Consider the following 9907-nt stretch of genomic DNA (forward strand, 5'->3'; position numbering starts at 1 on the left):
ATGCGCAAAGTCCACTGTGCGGCCGGGGGCGGGGGCTCAAAGTGGTTTGCCTCGGCAGCGGCCGGGGAGCTAGGGCGGGGGGAAGCCCAGGGACCCCGGGATCTGCCCGTCCCGTGGGGGCAGCGGCGGGAGCAGAGCCCGAGCCGGCCAGCCCCGTACGCCGCCTGCAGGGAGCCGCGGCGGGAGGGCCCGGGGATCCGGCCCAGGGGGGCGCCCCCGGCAGGGTGTGAGCGCCGGGAGGGAGGGGGCGGCCGGGCCCTGGGGGCGGGGGTGCATGTGCTGCTGGCGCGGGGGGATGATGCTGGGGGGGCCGCAGCTGGTGCCGGGCCCGGCGGCGCTGGCGGGGCCCGGCGGGGAGCGGGCCCGGCTGCTCTCGCTCTACGTGCAGGACTATCTGGAGTGCGTGGAGTCGCTGCCGCTGGACATCCAGCGCAACGTGTCCCTGCTGCGGGAGCTGGACACGCAGTGCCAAGGTGAGCGCGGGCCGGGGCCGGGGCCGGGGCGGGCCCGGCCGAGTCCCGGCTGGGAGGGGGAGACGCGCCCTTCGGGCCGAAGGGGGCGGAGTCCAGCCTCTGAGGCGCGGGCCGGGGGGATGCAGGGCCCGGCTCCGCGGTTGCGGGGCCGGGGCTGGTTATTGGCCCCAGGGCGGGCCGGGCTTGGCGGAGCCGACCCCTCCCGCCCGCTGCCTCAGCCCTGTCAGCCCCCGCGCTCGCTTGGAGGCTTGGAGAGGCCGCGGGAAGCCCCCCGTCCCTGCTGCGGCTGGGGAGGGAGCGGGCAGCGCGGGGCTTCAGCACCCCGGGGAGTCGAGGGGCGGCGGCTCCTGTATCTCTTTTCCACTCCCGCGTCCGGTAGCTACGGGAACCGCCGTAGCTGGGGGGTGGAGGAGCCCTTCTGTGTGCGGCGGAGCTGGCTCTGAGAGGCCGAGCCCCTGAGAGTGGCTGAAAGGGGTCTCCGCTCTGCCCCAGCCTGGGCAGGGTGACATGTGCTGGCCGGCGACTCGTGCGTGGGCAAGTCTCTGAGCTGCTCGATGTTATGTCTGTGTTCCGGTGGGACGATCATCTGCCGAGGGAGGCTTGAGGGGGAGTGCTGTGGAAGGGCAAAATAGCACTTACTCTTGGCCTAGAGCAGAGAACCCGCCTCCTTAGAAAGTTTGGTAAAATTCCGTTTGGCTGTTTTGAGTGGGTGCTCGAGAGCCTAGGTCTTTATCTGCAACTGCAGAGGCACGGTGGACTTAAGACATCCCCTCTGAGGATCAAGGAATTGAGTTTAGAAGTAATGCTGCAAGCAGGTTCGACTAATTACAGTATATTTATCTTTCTAGAAAAGAATCTGGGGGAGGGTCACCCTATTGAAGAAACTGATGTATAGGTAGCTTATGGTTAATTTAGATATGTTTGGTAATACCTTCTAAACGGCTAAGATTAATTTAAAGCCTTATTTGTTCATTTTCACCTTTCATAGCTTTTCTCCATCTCTTCATTCTGACAAGCTGTTCTTTCGAGAATCCCATCCTGCTATGATTTTATTAGATTGCAGTTCAGTTCCCAGTGTATATGCTGTCTGGGGTTTTGTACGCTGTAGTGTGAGGCACACTAGGCTGTGAAATTGCTCCTTGCAGAGTTTGCTTGTCCCTTAACCTCACCACACTTGGAACCTCACATTTAGCATGATCTGTAGGGTAAAGTGTGCTGTGGGATGGAGATATATGAAATTCTTGGATGAAAGGTAATGTAACTTCTAAGTGTTTTACCTCTAGTTTTACAGATGGGGGTGGGGAGGTTGTGGAAGTGGCACAGGGTTAAGGAATTGACATGGGTATTGGTTAGTCTCTAAGGTGCCACAAGTACTCCTTTTTAGTAAGGCAATGGAAGACTTCCAGTTCTATCTACTAGGCTGTACAGTGCAGCATGACTGAATGCACAACTGAATAGTTTGGTTCAAATGAACCTCTCTGAATGTGGACTGCACCAGAATTTTTCTTTTATAAAGAACTTATTTGTATTATCATAGTATATAGGAGTTCACCTTACAGACAAATGTTTCTTAAATTGAGCAATAATGTAGTGTTGGGACTCTTAAAAGTGCAAGTCATTCATAGTTCCCACGACAGCTGTAAGTTAGTTACTCTGTATGTATGTTGAGGCATTAGTTTCACAGGGGTCGGCAACCTTTTAGAAGTGGTGTGCTGAGTCTTCATTTATTCACTTTAATTTAAGGTTTCGCGTGCCAATACTACATTTTAACGTTTTTTAGAAGGTCTCTCTCTGTAAGTCTATATATTATATAACTAAACTATTGTTGTATGTAAACAAGGTTTTCAAAATGTTTAAGAAGCTTCATTTAAAATTAAATTAAAATGCCGATCTTGCACCACTGGCCTGCTCAGCCCACTGCCGGCCTGGGGTTCTGTTCACCTAGGCCAGCAGCAGGCTGAGTGGGACCTGCAGCCGGGACCCTGGCTGGCAAGGGGCTGGCAGCCAGAACCCCAGACTGGCAGCGGGCTGAGCGGGGCTGACAGGCAGAACCCCAGACCGGCAGTGGGCTGAGCGGCTCAGCCCGCTGCTAGTCTGGGATTCCGTCCGCCGGCTCCTGTCAGCCAGGATCCTGGCTGCCGGCCCCGCTCAGCCCACTGTCGGCCAGGATCCCAGCCCTGTCCACGTAGAGTAGGTACTTCCTTTCTCCCTGGTTCTGGCCCATTCTCTTACCCTCTCTGCACTGAGAGGAGGGTGGGAGTGCTCTGAGAACAGGGCTGGGGGTGGAGAAGCAGGCTGGGGGTTGGGGTGCAGGGTCTGGCCAGGAGCTAGAATGAGGGAGGGGGCTCAGGGTTGGGGAAGGAGATTTGGGTCTGGAGCGCTTACCTGGGAAGCTCCCATTTGGTGCAAGGGGTGCAGGTGGGAATGTGTGTGTGTGTGCAGGAGCTCCTGTTGGTGCGAGGGGTGGGGATGAGGATGTGGGGGTGCAAGAGTCAGGGCATGGGGTGGGGGGAGGACTGGGTATGTGGGGGGTGGGTGCAGAAGTCAGGGCTGGGGTCGTGGGGATGCTCCCTGAGCGGCTCACAGCACGGGGCTGGAGGGGATATGCCGATTCCACCCCCTTCCCCAATGTCCCTGGAGCAGAGAGCGCGCTGTGGCTCTGCTTTTCCCTCTTGTGCTCCGTAGCAAGGGCCCCCGCAGGGAGGGAGAGAAGGAGGAGCAGGAACCCTGCACACTGTGGGAAGAGGCAGGGGGAGGGGGAAGCTTGCCTGCCCTGCAAGGAGAGAGTGGTGGGTGGAGAAGAGTGGGCTGGGCTGGGCCGGGCAGGATTTTTAATAGCACGCTGCTGGCAGACAGCAGTGTGCCATTAAAAATTGGTTCGTGTGCCATAGGTTGTCGACCCCTTGTTTATCATATGGTAATACTCATTGACAAGGTAAAGAGTCAAAAGTCTGTTTATAAAACTACATTGAATATAAACACAATTAACATTCACTTCTCTGGGATGTGAGGTCACATGCTTGACCCTGATCACTCTAAAGAATTGGTAACAAGGAATAATCAAACTAGTAACATTGTCTTATTCAAATCCTTCGTTAAACATTGGAAGAGATTTGTAGTACAGCAAAACAATCTGAGCAGTCATTAAAATGTTATCTGCAACTGAAGTGTAAATTAAACATATATTTAAAACATTCCATTCCAGACAAACTATTCAGATTCTTGTTTGGGCTATCCTAAAGCCCTTCATTCTAATTATTGCTGGGATCTGTAACTCAGTGGAGTTATCAGCTGAAAGATTGAAGAGATACCAGATTGAATCAAAAACTTATTGCTAGGATGGCGGAGTTCCAATCCTTATGATGTATCAACTAAAAGGCTAGAGAGAGCACAACTGGATACATATTACCCAGCTTTGTAACAAAATATTATTCATATTTGGGTGAAAGGAGATATTTCAGTTGTGTCAATTCCCTTAAGATGGCCTGTATGGCAATTGAAAAGGTGTTCTTTGAATTTATCATTCTAATTAATCAGGAAAGATGCATGAGACTAGGCTTTTGTAAACTTTCTGGAATCCAGAAAGCTTACAACTATCTTATTTGCTGAGGTACACTGAATCCTGTTGTAAAGGTCAAACAGTTTCTCTTAACCACACAAGCTTATGTGGATGTTCCTGTGCAACCACTTTCTGAATCCTTGGTAGATTCAATCTCTAAGAAATGGTATGTATTCTTGTTGCATACGTTAATGTGAAATTGTTTCTCTGTTGATCTTATAGCTAGTTATGACTTTTTATATATTTTTATTGCTTTTTGAGGACATTGAACCTCAGAGGATTTTCTCCAAATATTCCCGGATGAGTTTGAAGACATTTTGATATCATGGCTAGTATAATTTAGATCATTTTAAAGTTGTTGGTGTTGCTTCATGGGGAGGGTGTCTGACCTTTAGTCAGACAGTATCAGTCTCGCATGATGATCAGTCTAAAGTGATCTCTTGGGGGGGGGGTGTTAAACTTATGACAGGAGGCAAGCATTAATTCTTGCTCTACATGATGGCTGAATTGCAGTTGCCAAGAGCCATCGCTCTGAAAACCCTGATTTTTATGCTTTTTTGCTTTTAACTATAATATTTCAGTATCTTGAATTTGTTTTTCCTCTGAATGTTTTTTGCTCTTGCTTTTGCTATAAAGAAGCAGCATCAGTGACTGGTGGTGGTGGAGCTGGAGTCTAGGAGCTTGGGAAAAGAGGGAAGGAACCTGGTGTGTGTTGTCCCTTGTCTCAAACTCTAAGAAATAGAGAATGTATGCTTTTTGTAAATTGCATTGCAAGAATAAATTTAAAAGCTACCTTATATCTGGCTTTTGTTCCCAAATCAGCAATATACAGGTTGAAAAGGCTCTCAAGAAAAAACTCTGGCCTTTTACAGAAATGCTACATTATGAAAAATAGCTTAACCTGTAGTGTAAACTGAGGTACAGCATCAGGTAATCAAATACCGTCAAAATATCTAACCCAAGGAAGCCTAGACAAGTGGTCTATCAAAGACAGTAGAACGGTACCAGCAAGTAAACTGGCTTTCAGATTTGGTTTCCCGTAACTAACTGTATAGAACTGACTTTAGTAAGGGTGGACTGAATGTATTACACCCCTCTCCCAGTCCTCCAGGAAACTAGGTTAGCTATTTTCCCCCAGGTCCGATTTAGTGTCTTCCCTCCCCACAAAAATAACATTTTGTTAGTTTTGAGAGGGCTGAACCACCAAGTGCTACAGCAGCCTCTTGTTGGGGGGGGAAAAATAAGTTTAGAAAGTCTGGAGAAATCACACTGTTTTGAATAGATGGGGAGCTCAGGTAAGTGAGATTTGAATGATTTGAAGTCCTGTTAAATTTGGTTAAGCTTGAAGAAACTATCTGTAGATAAACATGGTGGAGTAATTAAGGTATGCACCCAAGGAAAAAAGGGAACATCCTAATTTTGTGGTGGTCCCTTCCTCTACCCTTTCCCATTTATATTTTAATATCCGGACAAGGTCCTGTTTTAGGCCTGGTCTGCATGGTTTTTATAATGACATTACTATGTTGGTTATAAGTGAGATCTTTTGTCTTACGAATATAGATGCAGTTATACTGGTATACTGTGCCTTATGCTGGTGGTATATCTTATTTTCTTCCCATATGAGAATAAGCTATATAAGCATATTTATACTTGGTATAATTGTGTCCAGACTAGGAGAGTTGTACTGCTTTAACTATACTAGTATTGTTAAAGCCGTATGATTTTTGTGTAGATTTGGCTTATTATTTCTGTACTCTGGGTCAGAACACAATGTGTACTTACCTAAAGTAGTTGCATATATTCAGGAGTGTATACTGTCTCCATCCCTCACCCCATTTCGGTTAAAAGTTGCACTAAAGGAACACTGTCAAATCAAACTTATACAAAACTTCTTAATGTTACCTAATGCCTTAGATTGTTAAAACTGGAATATTTAAAAACTGGTGCTTGTATGGCTTGCTTCTTGCATTTGTCACGTGAGCAACTGAAATACTAGTCCCATAGTTCTTAAACTGTGGCACCCTTCTTGGGGAGAAATCTTACAAAGTGATCCAAAGAATAAAAAATGGAGAAACGGAAGGCTAGCTATTTTCACTCGACCTTCACATGCACTATGTTTCAATGTCTGGGGGCTGGTCTACACTAGGAACTTACATTGGTATAGTTATGTCTCTCAGGGGTGAAAAATTCACACACCCCTAGAGGAGTAGGTATACTAACTTACACCCTGCTTTCCCCACCTGATATAGACAGTACTCGGTTGACGGAAGAATTCTTCCATCGACCTAGGTACTGCCTCTTTGGAAGGTAGATTATCTGGGTGATGGAAGAACCCCTCCCATCTGTGTAGGCAGTGCCTACAAGGTGCCACTGTAGCACTTCAGTGGAAACACCCACTCCACAGGATCTGCCCATAGAAGAAATCCGCACTGGGGACTTGCAAGTGATATCTCCTTCCCATTTCACCTGAATGGCAAAGGGAGACGCACGGGACAGAGAATCTACTTCAGAGCATTGACTGCAGCCCCATGACCTTTATGAAGTAATATGTTCAGCCTTTAGGCTGAAGAGATTGGACTCAACTGACTTTTTTTGGATGACACTGCTCTAGGATTTCAAGTCCTCTGGGTGGAATAGTGTAGATGACACAATGTCTCGTGTATAGACTTCAAAGGGATGTTGTCAGTTTAAGTTTAGATGTTTCAGAACATGTGTGGTCTTTTTATTACAATGGGAACAGCTGTTACATAAGCTATTTACCTGCATCATTTGCAACTCAGGGTATGTTTACACTGCAAACACTACAGGCAAACAAAATATTTACTTACAGGACCGTTGTACCTGTACTTTTTTCCACTGACACTTCAGTAAGTCACAACTCTGTATCTAATATTACCACAGTGACACACTGTGCATAAGACTTTAAAGATGCCATATTAGCAGTTGGCTATTCCACGTTTAGCAAAGCCTTTATCATTGTTTTAAGTGTAATAAAGGTTCTAGGTCACCATGAGTTTGGGGAAGAATACTTCTAACAGAACAAAAGAAAACTGAAGTTCAGTGCACTCATAACTTGCACTGAAGATTCTTTGTTGCTGTTTTGGAAGAGGGAGGCATGAGAGTGCATGATTTGCCAAACCCAAAAAAAGGAGCGGGGGAATAAACCTATACTAAGACATGCAAATGCCTCTAGAAGTTTAGTGAACACTTAATTAGTAAAATTATCTTTGAACTGTTGTTGAAAATCTCTTAGGATGCACCAAACATAGAAGATGTGGCCCCTGCCCTGAAAAGTTCACAATCTAAGGCCTTGTCTAAACACAAGTTTAACCAAAATCTGTTTTAAATTGGTTCTGTTAAACCAGTGGAAAAGCTTGTGTGGACATGCCTAAATTGACTTATAGTTGGCCTACATCAAAGTAGCTTTGTTCATTCACTTTTCAAAGTGACTTCTCATAACTGACTGAAAATTTAGTCCTAAATTAGGCATAAAAAGTCTGTCTTGAACAAAATATGGTAGAAAAAAGCTAAACTTATTGGTAAAACTGACTGTTCTTAATTTGGTTTCAGAGTAGCAGCCGTGTTAGTCTGTATCCGCAAAAAGAACAGGAGTGCTTGTGGCACCTTAGAGACTAACAAATTTATTAGAGCATAAGCTTTCATGGGCTACAGTCCACTTCATTGGATGCATAGAATGGAACGTATAGTAAGAAGATAGATAGATATATACACACACAGCACATACAGATAAGTTGGAAGTTGCCATACAAACTGAGAGGCTAATTAGTTAAGATGAGCTATTATCGGCAGGAGGAAAAAAAACTTTTGTAGTGATAATCAAGATAATTTGGCCGATTATCCCTAGGCGTTGTAGATGGACGCTTTTCTATTATGGAATAGCAAAAAAACCCCACACCCCATATAATAAAGCAACACTCTTAATATTGCATATTTTAATCTATCCTATTACTGTTCTTTGGCAAAAGTGAGCTATGCACGATTATAATTCATTGGTGGATTGCTGTGCATTACAAACACTGCTTCAGTGCCCTTTGAGGTTAGGTTAATCTTATATAAAGATAAACTGAGACACAGAGGCTATTTAACTAGTCTTTGGCAGAGCAGTAAATCTTGCTTTAATCATTACAGAAATTTCCCCCTTCTATTGTCTTTACCACTGGATGGGCTAAGGAATTGCTAACTCTAAATTCCTGGCTTGTCAGTTGGACTCTTTAACTATTGCAATCTAGCATATACCAAGGATTCCTGCCAGTTGTGTACTAGTCTTTCCAGTGTCTTGAATAGCTTTTTTTTGTTCATTACAATTTGCAAAAACTCTATTGCAGCAGACTGTTCTGTTGATCATTAAATCAGAGTTCCTTATCTGAGGGCCTGTCTCATAGTAGCACTAAATATTGAATTTATTCCATGAATGTAGGCTATAGGTCAAGTTTTCTGCTAACTGAAGTATATGGTACGCATGTTAGACTGAACTACCGCTTGGAATAAATGTATCTACGTTTTCTTGATCCACTTTGTAATGCATAATTCTTCCTCTCTCCCCCCTTACTAAAAATTTGTGCTGATTCTTCTTTTATAGAAGCATTAAAAGAAATCGATGATGTCTATGAGAAATATAAGACAGAAAGTGATCCCATTCAGAAGAAACGGTTGCAACAGCATCTTCAGCGAGCACTAATCAACAGCCAAGAACTGGGAGATGAGAAAATTCAAATAGTTACTCAGATGCTTGAACTGGTAGAGAATAGGGCCCGGCAAATGGAGATTCACTCTCAGTGTTTCCAAGAGTCAGATAACGAAAAGCCTCTAGAAAAGGCAAAAGTGGAATCTTGCCAACCAGAAAGATCTTCACGTAGACCCCGTCGCCAGCGGACTAGCGAAAGTCGTGATCTGTGCCATATAACAAATGGGATTGAAGACTGCGATGACCAGCCACCTAAAGAAAAGAGATCCAAATCGGCCAAGAAAAAGAAACGCTCCAAGGCCAAACAAGAAAGAGACGTTTCACCTGTTGAATTTGCAATAGATCCCAATGAACCAACTTACTGCTTATGTAACCAAGTGTCCTATGGAGAGATGATAGGATGTGACAATGAACAGTGTCCCATTGAGTGGTTTCATTTTTCATGTGTTGGACTCACCTATAAACCAAAGGGGAAATGGTATTGTCCCAAGTGCAGAGGAGATAATGAGAAAACTATGGACAAATGTACTGACAAATCAAAAAAGGATAGAAGATCGAGGTAGTGAATGCTATAAATGTTTTAAAGGGTTCTGTGTCTTTTATATAAAAATTGTTTAATTTACAGAGAACAATGTTTTAGGAAAAATGCATAAGACTATGCAATATTTTTTAATCTATAGTATTAATGGAGTGTTAAAATCTGTTAAACTTTCTGTGATCTTTAACTTTCTGCACTGAATAACCAAATAATTAAAACAGGGTGGCCTCAGAACTGCACAGATGGAATTACAAGTAGTGTTGTGGGGTTTTTTGGTTTTTTGTTTCATTTAAACTCCCTGTTGTGTTAGCATTTAAAAAAAAAAATCCTGAAATTAATGGTGGTGGGGAAGCACTGAAAGACTGGTCGTATTACAGTAATGGTATTTAACCTCTCTAGCACTGTTTCACAACCTCAGACAGTTACTAGAATCTCCATTTGTTGTGAACATCACATAATATCTGGAGCGGGGGTTCAAGAATTCAGCTGTTAACTGTAAAATAGTCTTCCAAGCTAGAAAGCAACCTATTTCTTCAGTGGCTTTCATATGATGAATGTATTATTTCCAGGAAGAAAATGCCACTAATTTATGCTTTTTATGTCAATATTAAACTGTTGCCTTGGTGACTTTA

The 9907-nt window shown here is 44.7% G+C and overlaps 1 protein-coding gene across 3 annotated transcripts; it reads left to right on the forward strand.

Annotated features, from left to right (window-relative positions):
* Positions 1 to 274: 274 nt before the first annotated feature.
* ING2 (inhibitor of growth family member 2) lies at positions 275 to 9907 on the forward strand. 3 transcript variants are annotated; one of them, XM_077815507.1, is made up of 2 exons: positions 275 to 473; positions 8633 to 9907. In XM_077815507.1, exons 1-2 carry the CDS (start codon positions 275 to 277, stop codon positions 9298 to 9300), a joined length of 867 nt encoding a protein of 288 aa, XP_077671633.1. In that variant the 3' UTR covers positions 9301 to 9907. The 3 variants fall into 3 exon arrangements, with proteins under 3 accessions (XP_077671633.1, XP_077671634.1, XP_077671635.1); XM_077815508.1 differs by lacking the exon at positions 275 to 473 and adding an exon at positions 1026 to 1288; XM_077815509.1 differs by lacking the exon at positions 275 to 473 and adding an exon at positions 1364 to 1725.

Source organism: Eretmochelys imbricata, chromosome 4 (genome assembly GCF_965152235.1).
Source record: "Eretmochelys imbricata isolate rEreImb1 chromosome 4, rEreImb1.hap1, whole genome shotgun sequence".
NCBI lineage: Eukaryota > Metazoa > Chordata > Testudines > Cheloniidae > Eretmochelys > Eretmochelys imbricata.